Here is a 23,303-nt window from a genome sequence, read left to right as displayed (position 1 = left end):
TTTTGTACTGTTTTGTCACTCTGTAATGAACTTTGAATTGCTTTTGTATGAGATTGTGATCTACAAATGAGTTTGACTTGAAAGTCTACAACAGAGTAATAGATCCGTGGTTATGGAAAGAAAATCAAGAGAAAAAGTAATTATTGACAAGATTTTGAGAAAAATGTGATAATAGTAAACGATTAACTTAATTAAAGCTGGACTTTTGTCTCCCCCTTCTGGCAGTGAGAGTAATTGAGAGTAATTAAACGCTGTTGACATGTGCTTACGTCATAGGCTCCGTCGTAGCACTCTGCTACTGTTGGGACTGTTAAACGGTGGATAAATTGTCTTGAGCGTCACACAACTGTCACGAAATAACTCGTTTCACTATCAGACTTTGATCCATTCAGTCCGATAACATTTAGAAAGTCTAGAAGAGAGTTAGCAGAGGGCTAACTGGAAGTTAGCTGCTCAGCCAACAGAAGTCTCAAGGTGCGCATTCAAACAGCCAGAGTGGGAATGTCCCTCCTGACATGAGATTTAAAAGTTCTGTATACTGTGAAATATAGAGCGATTTATCTGGCAGTGGTAGACTTAACCAGCATTGTGTGAACTCGTTTGGCAAAGCCTTGAATGTAACTGACGTTCATTTATATGTAAAAGTTAAGTTAAACTGCAGGTTTAAAAGTAATGTAAGGGACTCATTCAAACTCACAATATTATCACTTCATCTTCAAACTCTGTTATTGCACCTCCAAAATCAGGATTTTCCATTAAAGTTATTGATGCAACCTTAAACCGGCAACTGTCTCCTAAGAAATACAGTGTGTTTAGTAGTCGGCATTTACCATGACCATCATCTTTACAAAACCAAATGGCTTTGGTTGCTAAACCTTGACCACGCATACACAATTGAGTAAAAATGGAATTAGGCAGAATTGTTCAATACAAACATTGTTTGATGGGATAAAGAGCAAATGCTCACAGTGTAATTGATGTGACACCATGACACCATGAAAGCTCCTTTGTCGCAGACGAAGCTGGCAGTGATCAGATACTTGTCAAGTTTTATATTACGCATGTCAGTGAAATTTTAGTCTAACTTTGGTCATGCATTTTTAATGTTTTATGAGTCTATCAGTGAGGTTAGTGGAAAAGGCACTTGTTTACTTGTTCGCACACAGTGTCCATGTCACTCTTCTCTGCAGTAATACAACATACTGACTCTCTTCACTGTCATTTCCAAACTCTGGCTGAACTGTTCTTTCTCTCTGCTGTTCCTGCTCTGGATTCACTCACTTGTTCACATAAATACTGTTTACTGTCAGAGTTCAGCTTGATAGGAGGAGTTAAAACACTGAATTACCAGCAATATTTCAGTAGCCAGCATCTACGGGAAGATTTAGACTGCCGACATTAATCCTGGAATTTACTTGTTCCTTTCATACCAACAGGAAAGATAGTTGACTGAAAGTAATGTTAATGTTACATTGACATCTACAGCACTTGATAATGTTACATTAGCATACCTTTTTAGCAATGTGGCCGTGCTGCCTGCATGTTTTTCCCTCAGTTGTTTTGTTGCCACTTCTTGTCTTATTCTCAGTGGATTGTAAATTAATTTAGACCATAAATCTGTTACTTTCAAGAACCGGTAATGCAACATGTAAATCAACTTCTCAACTTCAGCATTTACTTTTATTTGTTGACTAAAAATGTATGTCTTAGTTCTCATTTTCAAAGGTTAATTTTGTCTAGTTTTAGTCTTGATTTCGTCGTTAAAGTACAAGGTCGTCAGCGAATATTCTTGACAAAATTAACACGGTTGAGAAGATTCAATCTGCGTCATTAAAAGCTGAGGTGATTGTGTTACTGGGATTGTTTTGGTAAAAACATCCTGGATGGGCTGAAAGTGCTGGTGTCAGAGGTTACTCTTTGGAGTAAAACTATATCAGCAGCCTGAGGGCTTCTCAGACAAAGACAGATGGAGAGTGTTTCAGCGAGAACTGTGTCTCGTCAGCAATAAAAACCTTTGAAACAACTACTGTGTCATGGCTTTTCTATGTAAAACACATGGTGATGATCCAAACACATCTGACTTTTAATGGCACTACGTGAGGACTTACATGAATCATAAGCCCCTTTCAGACATGCACCTCATTGTGTAAATGTGTTGGAAATTTTGTGTCAGTTTTACCTTTGAATAAGCCCGAGTTACTTTTCTGCTTAAGTTGTGACAGCAATGTGATAAGGACCTACTATAATTTCTGTAACACTTCTAACACAGCTCAAATTAAAATTCAATGCTAACATAACGGCCACAGTAGCGAGTCCTCTGCCATCACTATCCTCATAGGTGCACAGCTGTGCATCGAGTTAAACACACTTTCAGTACTGTATATTGTATATTGTGGGTCGCCAGTTAAGATTAATATTTGTACTACTAACTACTTAACTTGTAAACATATAAAGTATAAAGCATAAGTACATAAAATATATAGTATGTACTGTATGATATAGTATTAAATACATAACTCTTGGCCCAACAGTAATTTAATAGTCACAAAGTAGCTATAAGGAATGGAGTACCAACAGATAATGGTCCAAAAAAGGGCATTTGGAGAGTAAAAGAAGCCTGTCAATACTTGTTTGGTCACAAATCTGACAAAAATGTGACAATGTCGGTTAAACTGATACAGACCTGTGTCAGTAACGGTTGCTACTAGCAACTGAATGTTCAGCTGAAACCAACACAGAGGCTGTGCCTGAGATCACTCCCTGTTTATTACTATATAGTGCACTACATTTACTGTCTGGCACTTTATTTGAATGTCCGAATTCATTGTGTGCATTTATTTTATCTATAGTACACACACTCAACACTCAGAAACTCAAAAGTAAATATAATGCACTATATAGTGAATTGGGAGTGATTTCATACACAGCCCATATGTACTATGTGAGAATTGGAAAGCTTGACAGGCATAGCAATAGTTACTGAGGGGGGCAGGGCTTAGTGAACCACAGCCTCCAAATGACCACAATCAACATCTTTCTAAAACAGTTTTAACTAAATCAGAACATTATAATATTCATGAATGTAGAATTTGTAATTGTAAGGCAGCTGTACACTGCTGTCACAACTTTTAAAGGGTAACTACACACCAAATCATTTTTCACATTGTATAGACAATCATATAGGCTTATGTTGGCCCATGATGTTAATATAGGTGATTTTTACAATAATACACATATTGTGTGTTTAAAACTGTTGTTTTTTTTTTTTTTTTTTGCTCAAAATTACCTTATTTGTGTCTGCTTGGATTTGAAAACTCAGTTCATCTAAATTCTCTGTCCCTCCCTGACCGTGATGTATTAGGCAAGACTCAGTGGTCTATTTCGTTCATCTACTAAATAGTAGAACAAGATAGCTTAACAAGATATTCAGGGCTGATAAACAGTAATGTTAAGCCTTTCATAGTAGAGTCACTAGTCCAGCTACTACATGGGTACCACACAGAAACTTTTAGCAGGGGGCCATGAATGTGCTTCTAGTGACTGACAAAGCTCCAGCAGACTCTGTCCAGCGAGGACATGGAGAGTCTAACAGTAGCTGCTCATGGCCGGTTAGCTCGGCTCTAACTCTACCTAACTACTAAGAGGTGACAAAGTATGAACTATTTAAACCTCTCTCAAGTTCTCTATTTTTCATTTTTCATAGTTGTACATACAAAAAGTGTGTGCAACTCAAAGGCATTCATGACAACACCATGAAAGAAGCACACTCTGGTCTTCATGGCTTTAAGCTTGCTGAATTTATGTTTGTTACTGCCATGCTCTTGAGAGTTGTAGTTCACTTTTATGTTTTTTAATGTGCACAGTCTTATCCGTGCAAAGTCGATTTTAAATATTTTAAATTCTTCATTGTTTAATTTATGTTAACAAGCTTGCAATTTTCTTCTTCGCTGCTTTTATCGCTTCTTTGTGTCAATCAGCGGAATAGTGTGAAACTGTTAGAATATGTATCGCGTCACACCTCTACAGCTACACCTTTAATGCTATTTTGTCTTATATCTTGTTGATGCAGTTCAAGTTATTGTCATCTCATCAGTACTTTAGAGTTGGAAACCAGAAAAATAAATCTCATATACTTGGATGGTTTCTAAAAGTACTTTATTGACTATATTTTGTGATTTGCTGCATGCAACTAGAAACATTTCTGTTTAATTACATCTCACACTCTGTACAGATCATTACACAAACTGTGAATATGCACATGTCAACTTGTTGGACAGTTCTGGTCCAAAATGTCCCACGCATTTGGAAAGTTTTTCTTCTGATCAACTTCCATCTCTTGAATAAACAAATCTCTAATGTAAAACAGACAACATTGAACATCAATACAAAACACAGCAGGTAGGGAGGGTGTATATGGTTACTGGGATGAAGAAAAGACAGGAGGTAATGTACAGAAAAAAAAATCACAGAGTACCACCAAAGGTACAGGACAACATGTAAGTTGTTAGTGTAGGGATGAGTTTATATTAGAACGTGTGCATGGATGTGCATGTTTCATGTGATGCACTTTATACCAACAGCCTTTGTCTATGTGTTTCAGCACACACACACACACACACATGCACACACACATACACACACACACTCCCTCAGAAAATGTGCCCTTATTAAAATGCCATAGCCAGTCTGTGTAGCAGTGAGGGCAGTCTCAGTGCTTCATATCTTAATCATGATCACTGCCGACCAATCTCTTATTTCCTGTCTGTCTCAGTGTCTCTCTCTTTCCTTCTTCCACAGCTTAAGCTGCATAAAAAGTCCTCCACCTCTAAATCTTATAAACTCCCTGACATCAGATATCACTCTGCTTGAATGCAAAATTCATTTTTTTTAAGCTGAGTCTTATTTTTGTAGTTTTGGCCGTTATTCCTAGAAGACCACAGGGGCAGCCATGAACAATTTTGTGTGCTCACTTTTATGTTAAGCACCAAATAAGCTGTTTAGATTGTTGAGTTTAACCTCTGGATTTTATGAAAATCTGGAGTTAAATGTACAAGTCTCACCACTGCCAAAATGTACCTTGGGAGTCCTAGTTAATGTCAATTTAAGTCTTGGAAGAGCTCCAACTATGAGATACCTAAAGGAAAAAACTAATGGGACTTTAAATCTATCCCACTTTGCAACTACAATCACAGTGACACGTGAGGGTGTGGTGGTGGTCGTGGTGGTAGCATCAGATCAGAAAATGGGTCATTTTTGAGGGCTCTGACAAACAACCTATTTTGTCATTTAGGTGTGAGGGATGTGTTGGCTTAGTAAGAGTCAAATGTCAGACTCAAAGCCTGAAAGAGGAAGCAAGTCTTGTAAGAGAGGCCTTGAGTAGTGGGACATAGTTTTGATGACCCGAATGTTGACTGTGGGAATGTTTTAATAAGTAATGGTTCTGCTTGAATATGATGTACTGAACAAACCTCTACACAAATTAATTTGAGAGGAGCGAGCAGCAGTTTGGTTCAAGAGGCAGAGACTCATATTTCACCCCCTCTCCAAAAACACTGTGAATACTGCGAATGACTGATCAGTAGTGTGAAAAATATTCTTAACTCAAGGTTCACCTACTAGCTATATTTGTGGACTTATGTGGTCTTCTTTCTAGAGCCTTCTACTGCGAGATACAGTTGAAAGCTACAGATAAAGCTAGTAAGTGTCCATAGAGTTCAAATTTGATTTTGATTCAAACTGTGTAAACTGTTTTTCGCAGGTTCTCATTCCAGTTTTCCTATGCACAGATTCAAATGTGCATAAAAAGTGGATGTTTATGTTTCAGTGTTTTGTGAGTTAAAAATCATTCCAGTATTCAACTTTTTCTAACACTGTCAAAGCAAGGAAAGAGAAGTGGAACGAGAGGAAGGACAACAACAAGCTAAAAGAGGAAAAGGTAAAATGATGGACAGAAAAAGGAGTCAGTTGCCAGCCAAAAGAAATACAGGAGGAAATGAGAGTCAGAAGAAGGGAGGGGGGGGGGAGGAAAAAAGATGGCAGAAGTGGATGGAAAGGATGTATGCAAGTAGAGAGAGGAAGGAAGGAATCAAGAAGGAAAGAAAGTAGAGAGGAGGTTAGAAAAGGAGATCAAGAGAGGAAAGGTAGGAAGAACGGAGCTGACTAATGGTGAATAAAAGGACAGAATGGAGAAAAGAGGAAAGGAAGAAAAAACTGTCAAACAGACAATAATAAAGATAAATGATTGGCTCTGAAATGTTAAAGTGCCCAGGAGATGTGTCTTTCACACACGCACATATACACACTGACCCGAGTGTAAACTAGCAATAGTCTCAGAGAGAGTGGCTGTCCTCTTGCTGAACTCACACGCACACACACACATACACACACATGCACACACACACACACTGTTTACACGGTGTTCAGGACACTCCCCTTGGGATGAGCTGTCATCACCATGGTTACAGTCTGAGTTCAGAGTTAGGACAGAAAATACACACACACACACACACACACACACACACACACACACACACACGAGTGTCCAACAAACACCAGCACTGCAAGTATGCATGTATGTAATGCAAACGTGTGTGTATTTTCTGTGCGTGTATGTGTGTGTTTGTGTGTCTAGGTAAATCATTCTCTATTCTCTCTCTCTCTCCCTCTCTCCCGGTCAGTCTCTGTGTCTCTCTCTCTCAGTTGGTCCTCCTGTGTTTCTGGTGCCAGAGTGCAGTTGGCAGGTTCTGGCAGCCATGGTACTCCCGTCGCATCTCGCCATCCGTCAGTGGCGGTGTGGCATTGCAGGGGGCACCTGCCAGCGTCACGTTTAAAAGGCCGGCCCACGGCTCCAAGAGGCGAGACATCCCAGCACCCTGATAAAATTGTTGGTAGAAGAAGAAGAGGGGATTAGAGGACTGTTTAAAAAAAGTGAAAAGAAAAAAAAGTCTTAAATGTGATAAAATACCTTTTCCAGGTGGTCCAGCAGGCAGGTTGCAGGGCTGATGTATGACCAGCTGCTGTCCTCCCAGCCTGGGTTCAGCTTCTGGTTCTGGTGGTTGTGGGTCTGCCGTGTCTGGCTCTGGATCAAAACCACGTTGAGGTGTTTCTGTGACCCTCGCAGCCTTTTGGACAGAACGCCACTATAGCTCTGATCCACAAACAGCAAAACACGAGTCGCCCTGCAGCCGGCCAGGTCGGCCAGCAGCTCGTTGACTGAGTATCGTTCTTTTAGATCAGCCTGGAAACAGAGAGAGAGAGAGAAAGAGGAGACATGTCAGAGCGAAATAGTGTTTTAAATTTAGATTTTATGAAGAGGCAAACTTTGGCAATGTTTCTGATAAAGTGTCATAACAATAAACCAAGATGAATTTAAGTGAGAAAGATGGTGAGGGCACACAGAGAAGTGTTAAATAAGACAAAGTAAGGGGGAACATACACCACCCACATCACATAGCGCTGCATCATTTCACACCTGTAGCACTATTTTTAATGTGCAATGTACAGTAGCCAGGATGAGCCAATTTGAGGGTCAAATCTGATGCTTTTCTGGAGCACTGACTCTGAAAAAATAGGGAAGTAGCATATCCTGACATTACAGTGCCAGAGTGTGAGCTTACACACAAAAAAATAAAACACCAGTGTGCGTTGCCCTTAAGAGCAGACATATTGTGAAAGTCATGTGAGTTGGAAAAGTAGAGTCCACACACTAGATAACGCTCCCATGAACATTTATTTCATGGAGCGAGTTTCATAACATTTCAAGCTTAACGCTCAAAATGTCACATGGTGGTATACCAATAAATGTTCATGGGAGCATTATCTGTAGTTTATCTATTTTTCACATGTTCCCCATCAAACTAAATCACTCTTGCAGCATTTGCACATGACAGACCAACAGCCCCTTTAGCAGCCAAATTTGAGGTCCTCAGCAATAGAACCAGCTGGTTAAGTTTTTGTAGTATTTAACAGACATGTCTGTTTCTGATCTGGGAACCTTTTCATCTCTGATACCTTTGACTGATTTTGTGCTCAGATATTGGCAGTCTAGCTTATTATCTTCTCATGTAACCCGCACTGTCTGGCTGTTAGCATATCTGATTAGCAAACCAGCTAATGTGCTAATCTTCTGTATCCATTGACTTCCACTGACATTTTTCTGACAGCAAAATCACTGGACGTTGTCTGATATTATAACAGATGATAAAGACACAGTGCAGATAAAACTGTAAATCCTGTTTACCAGGACCTGTTCACAGTCATGACCCCAGCCTACTGCACCCAGTCTGACCTGTTGATTTGTGTTAAACATGTCTCTGTAATAACTGCCTTCAACTATGTGAGCTCATTTCCTCTTTTTTTTAGAAACTTGAATGTGATGACAGAAATATTGTAGTCTGGGAGGTCCTTGTGTGTGCATGTGTGTGGTCAGAAGAATTATCTCCTTATCAGGCTGATAATGGCTCCCATGTGTGTCAGATAAATCATTTCACTGTTTTGTGTTGGTGATTTGCTTCGAACACAGCAGCCTGTTCTGTCACACACACACTTTTAATAACCCATTTGTTCTCAGCACCTGACCACTATAAGTGTGTGTGTCTTCTTCTATCTTACGATGCCGTTGAGGTTGGCGTCCCACAGCAGCATGGTGCCGTCGTTGCGTGTGGGCGAGTTCAGGTAGAGAACCAGCGAGTCGGCGCAGTGCTGCTTCCTGCAGACGTACGACACGTGGTTACGGATCACCGCTTTCTCCGTTGCCGAGTAGACACCCTCTACCTCTTCTGTGTGGGAAAGAGATGAGGGAGAGGAGTCATGCATGTTATAGAAATGGTCAGTTCAAGCTTTGGTGGAGTTCTTCGCATTCAAATGGAAAAAAAACCTGCTCACAACCAGTGTTCCTTTGTTTACTGCAAAATAAATCTTTCTTCATTTAGAGGTATCTAAATTCTGTGCTGTGTCCTCTAAACTCTCTTAAATCAATCTCCATCTTTGCTTTTCTTTGCTCCTGAGATAAATCAGCACAAGGAGAAAAAAGAGAATTCAAATCTTTGCATTGTTTTCTCTTTTTTTCCAAAGAAACTGTGTAGATACTATTTCATTAATAATAACACTCGTTCTTATTTTCTCCCTTCCTCCTTGTGTACATGCATGGTTTTTAACTTGAGTTGCATTCTGTGTATGAAAACATAATATATATATATATATATATATATATAAAGTACATTCATTCATTCAGTCATTCATGGGTAAAACTGGGAGGCACAGAAATTGAACCCATGTTGTATTAACTCTTCAGAAGCAGCTTTGCTGTGTTTAAAATGTTATGTTATAAATCAGGGCTCAGAACACTTGAAAGAGGTAATTTGTGGTTGAATAATTCAGATCACACTGTGTAAAGAGAACTTTGTCAGATATTTAGATGATTAAAAAAGGCAACTGCTTTCTTTGAATTATATTCTACATTTGTGCTCTGTGGATGTTTTTCTCTCCACTTGAGAAGTGAATGACAGCGTTTACATCGCCCTTTACGGATACCTCCCACCAAAACACAGACAGACATAGGCTGCATTCACACCAAATCTGGCAATGTAGGAAAACCACCAGTCCTCCCATTTGTTTGAATGGGGGTAGTGCGTATAGGCTGGAGGAGTGGGGACTGCATGGGCTGCAGCAAAAAACCACAGTGGCCGTGCGGGAAGAACCAGTTGAACCAGAATCACATTTTGCTGAAACGCAACTCAAAGTCACACTGCAGTGGCCAATCACGTGAGCCAGCGATCAGACCAAAGACGCCCTGTACAACCCTGCCATGAGGGAAGACAAAGACATTACTAGGATGAGGGGAGGACATTTCTCTTCGTTTGATAATGTTAAAAGTAAAGTTAGGCTTTGCTGTCAGCTCCCCGACTCATTTTAAAAAAGATGAGAGAAAAAGAGAAAGAGAGCCTGAGAGAGCTGAGAGCCTTAGTGAGAGAGAGAGCAGCAGTGGTCGAACGAGCTAGAGAGTGAATGAAGAGAGGGAGCGGTGGTAGTGAGAACAAAGCAGGGACTCGGAGAAATAAAATGTTATTTTCTGATTGATTCACAGTGGTTATGTTCTAAAGCACAAATAAACACGCCCACACCTCCTCACAACCCTACAGGAAGGTACCACATTGCCGGATTTGGTGTGAATGCAGTCATACTTTTAAGGCATACCGGGAAGCTGTCCACTGCTGGCGAAGAAGGTCTTGATGTGATCTTTATGGAAGCCGTTGATCCGGAGCATTCTATAGAACCTCTGAAGATTCTGCACGTGACGGTGGAATGTTATCTGCTGCTGCCAGCCACCTGCAGTGCGGACACACACACACTATTTTATGAACTCTACAATAACCATACACATTACAGATTTTTTTCCACCATAAAAATATTTTCAAAAATATTTTGAACTTTTTTACAGCTTGAGAATTTTTGAAAAACAGGAGATCTTGGGAGCTTCTCAGGAGGAACAATTTTGCTCAGTCCTAGTTACTGAGGTTAGACTTTTTGTTGGATTTTAAAGGTGTGGAGTTCACAGCATTGAACTCCATGCAAGATGCTCCTACACTAATGCAAGGGTGGAGAATAAAGCTCTCTGCTTACATAGCACACAGTACAAGCGTACATTAGCTTGATTTAGCACAGTGTACTGGCTCTAAGTAAACTTACTGTATTGAGGTATTGAGGATAAAAAACAATTTCTCTCTTGAAACACAGTATGCATTGTGTATATATACAGTATATACACAAGTTGGAGGTATGTGGTGTGTTCCAGACATTAATCCCTTTATAAAGCTCTGGGTGATGTCACAAACCCTGCAGTCCCTTTCATGCCTTTATTAGAGAGTTGACAGTAGAGGGATGACAGGAAATGAGGAGAGAGAGAGATGGGAAATGTCCCTAGTTGGATCGAGGATGTTGCTGTTCATGGTCCACACTTAAATTAAGTACATTTTAGTGTTTTGGAAATACTGTACAGGTGAGAACAATCCAAATGTGAAAAAAAAAACCACACAAGTCCTACCTGAGATGAGCACAGCGTGGTCACAGGTCTGGTAGAGTCGGCAGGAGAGGTGAGTAGCCAGCGGCTGCTGGTGGCAGCGTCTGGTGTTTTTATTCAGCTCGCAGCTGGAGACGGGCAAACTGGGAGAGCCCATGGGCAGCGGCTGAGGGCACCTTGCAAACTCTGCCTGGTCTGCAGGAGGCAGGGGCATGGAATTTTTCAGAAATTAAAAAGGTATCAGCCTCACAGAAAATGCACATGTGTTTATCTTGAAAACAATCTCTAAATAAAGCAGACCCCCAGTGTTGAAACATTAAACACATTTCCTCACATTAGGGCGAGTCAAACTTACCGTATACTCAGCACACAGTGGATTTGAATGGGTCATGATCAACAATTAAGGAATACTTTATCTCCTCATATTTGTAGCATGCCAAAGGTGGGTTTGTGATTTTATCCTGAGGATTCTCTATGTTTGCCAGAACAGCAATATAAACTCTTCCCAGCAGTTTTTCTCACGAGGCCCAGGTTGCTGGCAGAGGCTGCAGGTGTGGGTGGTCTTGGCATAACATGAGAATAATTCTGCATTTGACTCAGAAAGCCTCCTACCAGGAAAACTGAAACAGAATGCCACTCAACTTATAAAACTCAGGTGAAGTGTAACAACCCCAATTTCACCAAAACTATGTAACATTATATTAGTATCCTCTTTTCAAAGCTAAAACTATGTTAGAAAATCAACCAGCAAAACTTGCTTGGGATAGATAGTCTATTACAATTTTGCTTTTGAGGAAAATATATCAAATTATTAGATTGATTCACATTAAATTTGATACAGATATTCAAGGTCCCCAGAGGATGAATCCTTCTGATTTAAGTGATCCCCTGACCTATCCTCTAGCATCTCCGCAAGGTCGACATTTGTGGTTTTGAGTGAAATGTCTGATTATTCAGTACTTTAGTTTATTAGACCAAATACCTAAAGTACATAAAATTAATGTTATTTCCATCAGCCTCAGATATACTTTGTGTTTAGTGCTATAGCAAATTTTAGAATGGCTGCAGACTCTTGATACAACTTTCTTCTGTGTTATGTTCGAGGATATTCCATCTCTCAGAAATAAATCAATATTTATTGTTTTACCTTTGGTTAAATGAAAAGACTGATATTAATTTGATCTGAGCGTTCGGTAGAGACACAGGCATGTTTATCCTAGCTTAGCACAAAGACAAAGAAAAAAGCGGGAAACTGCTCCAACAATAGAGGAAAAATAGCATTCCAACTGCTCCGATCAAGTTAGTCTAAAGGAATCAGCTGGGATTTGTTCAGACCTGTTGAACCCTATTAAAGGCAGTGAGTTGAGACTTACCAACACATCTGAGTCTCTGTGTTCGGTTGCTGTCTCCCACTCCGACCACCAGTGGGAGGAAATGGACCTCACAGAGCCCTCCCACGGCACGTTCAACCAGACGACTAGCACCGCTGACCGGACCACTAATGGTACCACTGCGTAGAGATGCACCTGCAAGGCGGCCATGGCCATTACCAATCAGCCTCTCAGGCCCGGCCTGCCGACGCTTCAGCTGGTTCTGACAACGACTCTTCAACGCCAGAGTCAAACACTCCTCACCTGAGGACACAGAGAGTCAGAAGTCAGTGTGAGAAGGTGATGATCCAGAGCTTTAGAATAGGTTTAGAGTCACAATTTCCTGATGTTGGAGATATGTGTCTGAAGATTTTAAAATGGATTAAATAACAAACACTTTTTCCATCACTGCTTGGCCTCTCTTCTCAGCTGAAAAGGTAAAAATGGCATGTTGTTATCTGATTCATTAATGTTTGTTACAGCAGGCTTATGTGAGTCTTCTTAAAAAATATCAACTTCTATTATTCTGGCAACAAAGAGGGAGCCATTGCTTCACTCTCACCACCTTGCACAAAATATTTTTGTCACCTGACCATTTTCTTGTCTGTGATTGGCTGATGTTGAAGCAGTGCCAACTGAATTTGCATTGATTTCAAAGTGATATTTATAACAGATATTTTTAAAATCTGGTATTCAAACAGATATTTGGGTTTGCTTCTGCATTGTGTGGCCTACTGCAAATACACATTAGTGTATCTCCTGCTGACACGTTCCCGCTCAGTCCATAAACTTTACATTGGTATGACGTCATGCACTATGCTTTTCTAGGTTCTAAGAAAGTTTTTCAAATATGAAACCTTTATGAATGCAAAAAAGCATAATACATAGTGTGATAATTAACCTTGTTTGCAGTTGTCCTGTCAAAAGTTTTACAGATGTGTCTTAAAATGAATGGTGGTCTATGGGGAAAATGCTTTTTGGGCTGCAGATTTTTTTCATTGCAGTACTGTAACTGGCCACTGGGACAAATTGGCAGCAAAGCTGAGTGGCGACGCCATATCCAGCTCTCTTAATAAATCCATGATATTTTGTAACAGAAAACAGAAAAACACAAATAAGTGCTTTAAGATGCTGAACACATGGTTAAAAATATGAATAAAACATAGTAAAAATGACACCTACAAATCAAGTCAAATCTTGGCCAAATAAAACTTTTGTTGTTGTTGTGTTTGGTTGTGTGTGTGCCTTCAAAGAGCTTTTTTGGGGGAAATTTACACCCTTTCATCATTTTACAATTGAACAAAATGCAGCTCAACCATTCTGGAATTAACATTTATGGAACCTCTGATTTACTTTAATTGGTATTCTCATATGCACTTGCTCTCCTCCTCGTCCTCCCTTCTTCTCTTTCTCCTCCTTGTCCCTCATTCTCCATTTATTCTCTTTCTTTTCTGAGCTTCGCCTTTAGTGACTTCTCTACTTCTCCCATTTCCTCCTCCCTTTTCTTTCCATCTTTCCTCCCTGCTTACTGAACCTCTCTTCTTTTCTGCCATCTACCTTCTCCTCTCTCCTCTTCAGGTTAAATAAGGTTCAAAGACAGTCTGGCTTTAAAAGACACTGGTCCAAATCCATCTACAGGACCCAGCAGGGGGCACAGTGCTGTGTGTGTGAGTATAAATAATTGACAGGTATGTGTTTGTGTAGCACAGGGCCAAATTCACCTCAACATCTGGCCCTAACCTCTCTCACAGCGGGAGGTCAGCAACTTGCACTTTACACATGCTTCTTTTACAGAACTTATGAGGACCATGCCAGAGTACATTCACTTCCTGTCCCCTTAGACCAAATTCTTCATTAATAAAGCACTTTGAAACACTTCTTTTACTCTCCCTTTTGGCCTTTTATGCACAGTAAGGTTGTTGTTTGCCACCACCAAAAGTGGAGCTTTTCAGAAACACGGATGTAAGATTGTCAAACCTTTTACAAATACGACCAAAATACTCTCACTTTGCCTTAAGTGTTATGAAACAACTGTCCCCTCTGACCTTCCATAGTGATTCCTCAGAATCTGTATTGAGACAACAGAAAAAATTGTTGTAGATGGAAAACTTTTAGAAAAAAAGTGTGGATGGAAAACATTGAAGATGAAACGTAATACACATATAAGTGAGGACATTCAGACCTGCATGCTTTACCTTAACCTTTACTCTACACTTGAAAGAAAGTTCCGGTTTATTAAAACTTGGGTCTTCTCATAGCTTTTGTAGCTTTGGCCAAAATTATACTTAATGCTGAAATTAAGTCTTAAAACAGTTTCTGTTGTCTTCACTTTGCAAATATGTCTTCACTCTAAAGGTCTAAAACTCAAATTGGTTCTCAAAAAGATAGAAATGCAAGAAAACACGCACACACAGAGATTTCAGGTGTTGCTGATGGCAAAAAGTGTTGAGGAGCTTGCAGGGATGAACCCCCTCTGAGCAGGAATATGTCCTACATAAAACAATGAGCTATAAATGGAGCTTTCAAAGAGTGAGACCACATACATTCAACTTTCACTTTCTCTTCTGCTTCAGTTAAAGTCAGAACTTTATACTCACACTAAATAAAACACATACAGGCATGCCAACCTTAGAGGTAGCTTAATATTACTGCTGCTATTGCTGTCACTGCTACTACTTTTGACTACTATCACAACTACAACTGCAGCCACTTGTCACAGTCTGGCACTATGTCCCTTCCTCCAGCTGCATTCCCACTTCCCATAGTTGCCATTCTCCACCAGTCCACCAGATGCCCTCAGTCTTTTCTCCGTGCTTTCCAGATCCTGCCACTCCCATCCACCCTGCTGTCACTGCAATCATCTAATTCCCCTCACCTGAGCCTCCCCGCCCATCTCCCCACCTGCACCTCATCAGCCACTTACTTCATATACTGGCCCAGATCTTTTGTTCCCTTGTCAGATCGTTGTAGTTGTCATGTTTCTTTTTGTAAGTGCTTTCAAGCTTCTCTTTTCTGTATCCTGTTACCTGGACCTGCATCATATCTGTACCTGCTTGCCTGCCTGTCTGGACTTTTCCCTTTCTCATCCCTGCAGCTCTGTGGATTTAATACAACTGCTGTTTGGACTGTTTGAACTTGCCACCCATGCCTGTTAGCTTTTGTATCTTCTCTTTTGACAATAAACTCACTGAACTGTCCCTGCCTGCCTCTATAGTCTGCATTTGGGTCCCCTGCTGCCTAATACACCCATGATAGAACGATCTGACCAAACATGGACCCAGCAAATGCACTCCGTGAGGTAATTCACACCATAATCCTTTCTTGAACTACTACAGCAACACCACCGGGATAAAGGCATTCTGGGAGGTTTCTTCCAGGCCTTGCCCAGCAGAAGTACTAGATGGAACTGCAGTGAACTTGACGACTGCTCTAGCCTTCTTGTCTGCTAGCGTCCGGCCTCCTAAACCTTCAGCCTGTTTCCTAGCCAGCTAACCTGCCGCATGCTAGCCACCAGCATCATAGCCACCAGCATCATAGCCTTCAGCTTGCATCTCAGCCTGCACTCCAGCCTGCTAGCCTTCAGCCTGCACCCTGGACTGCTAGCAACCAGCCTGCACTCTTGTTGATTAGGCTTGGGTTCATGAGCCTGCAGCCTGCCTGTCCTGAGCCGGCTAGCCTGCTACTCACCTGTCCTGATCCTGTATTTCCTGAACCCTAGGAGCCTTATATGGAACACCTGAGGAGCCACTCTGACATCCAGTGGTCACCCTTTGAAGGGACTTGCCTTGCCATTATCACAGGGTACTGTGGAGTCCCCAAAAGGAGGTGGGTCCCCATGGCTCCCAACACCACTGGCTCTTTCAGCAGCCCAACACCACTGGCTCTCTCAGCAGCCCAGCGCCACAGAGTCTCCATTGCCCAGCACCTCTCCACTGCCACAGCACCACCAGGCTGAGCATTGGCCACCCCTGCCAATGCTCAGCCTGTTCCAGTTCCTGAGCTGTTGGCTGCTCCTGCCAACACTCAGCCTGTTCCAGTTCCCGAACCATCAGCTGTCTTGGCCAACGTCCAGCCTGTTCCCGAGCCGTTGGCCACCCCTGCTGACGTCCAACTTGACCCCCAGCAGTCGGCCGCCTCTGCAGGCATCCTGCCAGACCCCCAGCAGTTGGCCATCACCGCTGATGTCCTGCCCAATCTTCAGCAGTCTGCCACCCCTACTGACACCTGCCTGAACCCCCTTTGGCTGTCCTTGCCAACACCCTGCCTGAATCCCAGTCAGCTGCCCTTGACGACGCCCAGCCAGACCTGTAGTCAGCAGCCCCTGCTGACACCCAGCCAGACCTCCAGTCAGCTGACTCTGCTGACCCACAGCTAGAACTCCAGTTGGCCATTTCTGCTGACCAACAGCCAGACCTCCCTGATCATCACTCAGCTGTCTTCGTGACACCTTATCAGACCTCCAGCTGCCTGCTTCCTGCCCTGCACTCCGGTGGTCTGCCTGTCCTGCACCCTGCCCTGACCCTCAGCTGTCGATTACCACTGACACCAGTCCTGCACTCCAGCTGCCGGCCTCCGGTGCTGCACTCCAGATACCAGATGCTTATCCAGCAGCCTGCCCTGACCTGCAGCCAGATCTTCTGGTGCCACCGGCCTTTCCTGACCTCCAGCCTTGTCACCAACCTTCTGAATGGCCCAGCCTTTGTCGCCATCCTCCAGAGCGTTCCTGCCTATGTCGCTGGCCTCCAAGTGGTCCCACCGATTTTGCCAGCTCTGCACATCTGGTTGTCCTCTTGCCCGTCCTCCAGAGCTGCTTTGCCAGCATCAAGACCATTGTCCAGAACTTGTCCCTTCGGCCCTGCCTCCTTGTCTTCATCCAGACCTGCTCTGCCCTTTGGTCCTCCATCCTGGTCGCCCTCCAGATCTGTTACACCCATCAGCCCAGCCCCCAGGCTGTCTGCCTTAGGTCTCCTGCTCCACCCCTGTCCAGCCCCGAGGCCCTCCGCCTGAGATCCCCAGTGGCTTCCCTAGCAGCTCCCAGGCCACTTGCCCCTGAATCCCTCCTCCAGACCCCCTGCACCCACCCTGCTCGGTGTTCCTAGCTGGCCTGGAAGGACATCTGGAATCCGTCCCTTGGGGGGGGGGTTCCTGTCAGTCTGGCTCTATGTCCCTTCCTCCAGCTGCATTCCCACTTCCAGGTTCTTTGGTTGCCATTCTTCACCAGTCCACCAGATGCACTCAGACTTTTCTCCTTGCTTTCCAGATCCTGCCACTCCCATCTGCCCTGCATCACTGCACTCGCATCATTCCCCTCACCTGAGCTTCCCCGCCCATCTCCCCACCTGCACCTCATTCCCCTGTCAGTCACTTACTTCATATACCGGCCCAGATTCTTTGTTCCCTTGTCAGATTGTTGAAGTTGTCATGTTGCTTTTTGTCAGTGCTTTTGAGCTTCTCTTTTCTGTATCCTGTTACCTGGACCTGTACCATATCTGTACCTGCTTGCCTGCCTGTCTGGATGTTTCCCTGCTTCATCCCTGCAACTCTGTGGATTTAATACTGCTGTTTGGACTGTTTGGACTTGCCACCCATGCCGGTGAGCTTTTGTATCTTCTCTTTTGACAATAAACTCACTAAACTGTCCATGCTTGCCTCTATAATCTGCATTTGGGTCCTTCCCCTGCTGCCTAATACACACCACCCATGACACCACTACTGCTGGAATATTAGCTACTGACGTTATTGCTACTACTTCTACTTCTATAACTACTCTTACTATTATTTATAATACAACTTTTGATGCTACAGTGAACATTGCTAATTTTAATAGCTACTACCACTGTACCTCTGTAACCATCAGGCCTAATACTACTGATATTACTGTTGGCTTACTACTTTTTTTTTTTTTATTACTGCAGAGTTTGACACTAGAAAGCTGTTTTCACGTTGATCTGCTGACGGGGGAAAGTCTTTCCGTGCTCACCTTAAATCTCAATTTCAAGTGTGTTCCTAATTGTGATTTGTGACATAACAAGTTTGGAGCCAATCATGGCCCAATATGAAACTTGCATACATACACTGAGACTGGACTTTACAGTTATAGGAGACTTCTTGTGTCCAGCAGTTCAACTTGAAAAATATTTGCATATTCATACATACTGCATTTTCAAATAAGGACAGTGAGTCGTAGTATTTTTTTAACAAAGTACTTGAACTTATTTTGTGATATGATTATTCCAAGCAGAGTTGTATATATGTCTTAAAACATGTCTGGAGGAGATTTTTCAAGTCACCGTTGACTTTTTCAGTATTTATCCAATACAACAATCTTTCAACAAATAGAAAGACTGGAGCACACTGATTGATTTATAGCCTTTAATGGTGCAAACAGGCTAATGTTTTGACACTATTAAGTCTTCATCAGACAGTTTTCTTGTTTCTCTCTAAAGTTTGCTGTCCCTGATCTGAGAAGCACCTGATTCATCTGCACATTGTTGGAAGATGGGCGGAGAACCCCTTTTTACCTATTTTTTCTACAACAATCTTCCTGTAACATTAACCAAGTGCTGCGAGTGCCTATACGGAACCATAAACACTGTTAATCCTGCTGTAGTAGCTACGGATGGATATTGTATTGCAACAGCAGATATTGGAAAAGAAATGAAATATGTTGTCTGAGAACATTAGACATCATTATGTGTCTCTGAAAAAGTACTTGCTGTTGCAAATTAGTATTAGGCTGTGTAAACATAATTTCTGGGCCACAGGGTTGATTTTTGCCACTGCTATCTGTTATCTGCCATTATCACTATGGTTTCCCTTTTACAACTACTGCAGTACCACTACTATTGCTACTACTACTAGACTATTACACCACTATTACAGTTATGATTGCTATAAGATCTATGGGAAGCTGTGTGTGAAATGCCTAATGAAGGCTGACTTGTCTTTTAATACAAAAATTAACTACAGCAAAATACAGGTTTTTAATGTTTTCTTTCTTTTTTTTTAATTCAGATGTTCCAAAAATTAAACATGATTGAAAAAACAGCATGACTGAAATGCATGATTCAGCATCAAACAGTTAAATATATGTGCAAGTAATGAGTAATTGAAACCAAGTTAATAGTGACTTAACAGTGCATGTACAGATTGTCTGCTGACTCACCCAGATAAATTCCATCCAGATGGGAGCATCTCTTCTTTGTCACGTTCACATCCACATAAAAGAGGACCACTGGGTGTCCAAAGTTCTCCCCAGGGCTTGGGTCTAGCACCAGCACAGCATCATGGGCTGTGGAGCCAGGGAAAGACTGCTGGTTTCTGTGGGGACTCTCCCCTCCATTCAGCATAGGGTTTACACTGAAACCCCCCCGCGGCTTGGAGCCCACCATCCCACTTGAGGAGTGGTAGGAGTCTGGGAGGATGGCCAGCACTTTGTCTGAGTTACCTGGAGGGTGCAAGGGGAACAAGAGAGGAACAAGAGAGAGGAAAATAAACTATACAAGGTTAATGGTCCATTTCAAAGGGTTACAAAAATAGGAAAAACAATGTGTGGCATTGGTGGGTCACTACATTTCCATGATTCTGTGGTAATCCTGATAAGGAAATACCACACAAGTACCAAAGACTTGATATTAGAAGACTCATATTGTGGTAGTATAGTAGTAATAAATACCAAGTCGCTACACATTCATTGCTGTTATACACACTATTATACCCAATATGTTGGCTACATATATACTGATACTATTGGAGGTATAATAATCCATTCAAACAATAACTTCCTGTTGATATGACTGTATTGAGTAATACAGTGACAATATAACCATACCATACAATACCATATAAGAGACAAAAAATTCCATTAAACAAAATCAAGTTGAGTCAAATCTGTAAAAACATTTGGGGACAAGTATTATTCCACTTCCATTTTGTTTTTACCCACTCAGATCATTAAAATTTTGATTGGTTACTACACAATCAAGCAATTCATTATGGAAGTTTTTTTGTTTTAAACCATCCCGTCATTAAAACATTTTACATTATTAAAACATTTTAAGATTTTATATTTTTTGTGGGATAAAATGATAAGTATAATTAAGAAAAGTATATTTTTCAAATTGCAAATTCAGACTTTTTCAGTCGTTGTGAGAGAGTGGACATTTGCACCTCTTAATCAGTATGATCAATAAAGTGGATTTTTCTCTTCTTAACCACATCACAAACATTTTTTGAATCCTATCTTATTCATCATATTTTTATATTGTCTGACAATAAAAACTGTTCATCAAAGTGGTTGTGCACTCTATTTTCCCCATTTTCTTTACATTTTGGTAGATTCCTGCCAGTTTGTCATAGTATACTATGAACTTCTCCAAACCCTCCTTCAGGATAAAACGATTTAAAGCACCCCAGTGATGTTTGACCTTTGCCCTCCCTACCTGCAGCAGTGCGTGGCTCCGACACGTAAACGGCCACAGCGGACAGTGGCAGGTGGGCGAGCCGCCTGCACTCTGCCTCAGAGAGCGAGGACATGCGGAGGCACCGGTCCAGCTGGTTCCACTGCAGCGACTGGAGGCCTGAGCGGACCCAGCGCTCCAGCCGGCCCGGGGCCATGCTGCCTGCTGGGGCCACCAGTGCAATGTGGAGGACGAGGATGGAGAGAGGTGCTGCAAGAAGTATCAGGAGCCTCATTGTGACACTGGGGTTCTTCTGGTTTTTTAGTTATTTTTTTCCTCTTGATTTCACCTTTTAATTTTTTTCCTCTTTTTCTGGATTTATTTTATTCTATTTATTCACCCTTTTTTGTTTTGTCTCTATTTTTGTTCTTTAGCCGTCTTTATCCTCTTGATCCTCCTTTTCCCCCTTTTATTCTCTTTATCCACTTTAAACCCCCTTGTCCTCTTTTTTTTCCTCCTCCTTTTCCTGTATTTCTATTTTCCTCTTTCCTCTTTTTCCTTTTATTCCTCTGTATCCTTTTTATTCATTCATCCTTGACTCTTCTCCTTTGCCTTTTTTGGTCAGTCATTAAGGTGACAAAAACTTTTCTTGCTTCTCAGTCTTCTTCAATAAACAGCAAATTCAGTCTCTTTCAGTTATTTCCTTTCCTCTCTGTCCAAATGATGTATTAAAATCTCCAACAGATGCTTTTCTTGATTTTTTCAGCTGATGAGCTGATATTCCCTCTTCCTTGTTGCTCCTTTAGTTCCTGCTTTTCATATGAGAGATTGAACAAATGTTGGTCTACAACATCTATGTTTGTTTTTCTTCTATTTGTTTTCTTCCTTATTCCCTCTTTTTCTGTATTTGGAAAAAGTAAAATGAAATATTGGCTAAACCAAACACATTTGTTTTTTCTTCACATTAAAGGACTAGTTTTCTTCTATTACTCCATCTTCATCATCTTTTCTTTGCATCTGAGAGAAGAAAACTGACTCTAACATTTTCTTTTGGTTGTTTTTACAATTAAAGACTTTCTCCTTCTTTTCTCACTTTACTTTTCAAAATTCTTATTATTCCTCTTTTCTTCTGGGTTTCAGAAGAAAAAATATATCCAATAGTCCCTGTGGAAGCAAATTTAGAGTTTTTGGTTGTTTTTGTCTTTTGTTGATAGACTGACTTGTCCTCCCCCTCCTCCTCTTCTTCTTTATTCCTCTTTCAGGGGAATGATTTATTCAACCGAGCCGGAGCAGCTTCACGCTCTGTGTTGGTTTGGAAGGTGATAGATCATCCTGGAGTAAGAAAATGTTGTCCTGATAAACGAGACTCAGTTCTCAGAAGACAGATCCTGTTTCTTGCTCTTCTTTCTTTTGGGACGACCAGTTTGTCCTGCAGACTCTTTGCTCTCAGTGACACTTGAGACTGGATCGTCCCAACCCGTCATCCACAGCTCAGAGGATAGAAGCACTCCTGCTGCTCACCCTGCTCACTGCTCAGCTTCAGTTTGCTCGCTCTCTCCTGGTCTCTTTATCCGTCTCTCTCTCTCTCTCTTTCTCTCTCTCTCTCTCTCTCTCTCTCTCTCTCTCTCTCTCTCTCTCTCTCACTCACTCACTCACTCACACACAAACAAACACATACATTTTTTCTCTCTCCCTCTTCCTCTTTCTTCAAGCTCTGACATGCCAGAGGGAAAAGGGGGAGAAGATGATGAGAGAAGAGTAAGAAAAAGAGGAGAGGAATAAGGGATAAGTAAAGAGTGGGAAGGAGGAGAGAAAGGGTATGAGGAAAGGTTAGAGGAGGAAAAAGGAGAAGGGAAAGGGAAAGGCCAGAGTCAATGAGAGACTGGACATGAGTGACTGAAGAGTGAAAAATGAGAGAGGGTGACAAGGAAGAACAGAAGGGATGTAGGAGGGAAGTGAGGAAGAGAGGAGGACAGAGAGAAGGAGAGAAAAGGAGGAAAGCAGGAGAGGAAAATGGGGGGGGGGGGGGTCTGGAAGAAGGAGTGAGGAAACAGTAGAGACAGGAGAAAGAAAGAGGGAAAGAAGGAGAGGAAAAGAAGATGAGAGAAATAAAGAAAAAGAAAGGAGAGAGAGGAAAGGACTGTGTGGAAGTGAGGGAAAGGAAGGGAAGAGAAGACTGAAGGAGGAGTGGAAAAACAAGGGAAGGATGAAAAAGAGGAGATGAGATAAGAAGGAGATGAGAAAGAATGAAAAAATAAAAAATAATGAGAATAAAAAGGGAGGAAAGGAAGTACTGAGAGAATAAATGGACAAAAGGATAGGAAAGAGGAAAACAAGAGGAGCAAGGAGGGAGGAGAGAAAGGTCAGGAGTAAAGGCGGGAGGAAGATAGATGTTGTCTCATAGTCTTCCCTCCACTGAGCCCTCTAGTGATGACATTTGTGATGTACATGCCTCTCTGGTCTGGAGAAAGAAGGCACTTTTTGGGCACTTTGGTCCCTAGAAGTTTTCTTCACAGT

The 23,303-nt window shown here is 41.8% G+C and overlaps 1 protein-coding gene across 1 annotated transcript; it reads right to left on the bottom strand.

Moving 5' to 3' along the window:
* Window positions 1-4,140: 4,140 nt before the first annotated feature.
* Window positions 4,141-23,303, bottom strand: si:ch211-67e16.11 (uncharacterized). Its single transcript, XM_067604261.1, has 8 exons — window positions 20,829-23,303; window positions 19,553-19,834; window positions 12,391-12,651; window positions 11,042-11,212; window positions 10,195-10,326; window positions 8,611-8,777; window positions 6,965-7,237; window positions 4,141-6,872 (listed from the first exon to the last, which is right to left on the bottom strand). Exons 1-8 carry the CDS (start codon window positions 21,079-21,081, stop codon window positions 6,696-6,698), a joined length of 1,716 nt encoding a protein of 571 aa, XP_067460362.1. The 5' UTR covers window positions 21,082-23,303; the 3' UTR covers window positions 4,141-6,695.

This window comes from Thunnus thynnus, chromosome 11 (assembly GCF_963924715.1).
Source record: "Thunnus thynnus chromosome 11, fThuThy2.1, whole genome shotgun sequence".
Classification (NCBI taxonomy): domain Eukaryota; kingdom Metazoa; phylum Chordata; class Actinopteri; order Scombriformes; family Scombridae; genus Thunnus; species Thunnus thynnus.
The sequence above is the reverse complement of the archived record's forward strand: the minus strand, read 5'-3'. Positions and strand labels throughout refer to the sequence as shown.

What these genes read in the sequence shown, in the direction of transcription:
- si:ch211-67e16.11 (XM_067604261.1), bottom strand. Translation starts at nt 21,081, where the DNA reads ATGAGGCTCCTGATACTTCTTGCAGCACCTCTCTCCATCCTCGTCCTC. An exon ending in CCACGCTGTGCTCATCTCAG is followed by an intron (nt 10,327 to 11,041) that starts GTAGGACTTGTG and finishes TCCGCACTGCAG; the next exon opens with GTGGCTGGCAGCAGCAGATA. An exon ending in ACGCCAACCTCAACGGCATC is followed by an intron (nt 7,238 to 8,610) that starts GTAAGATAGAAG and finishes CTCTGTTTCCAG; the next exon opens with GCTGATCTAAAAGAACGATA.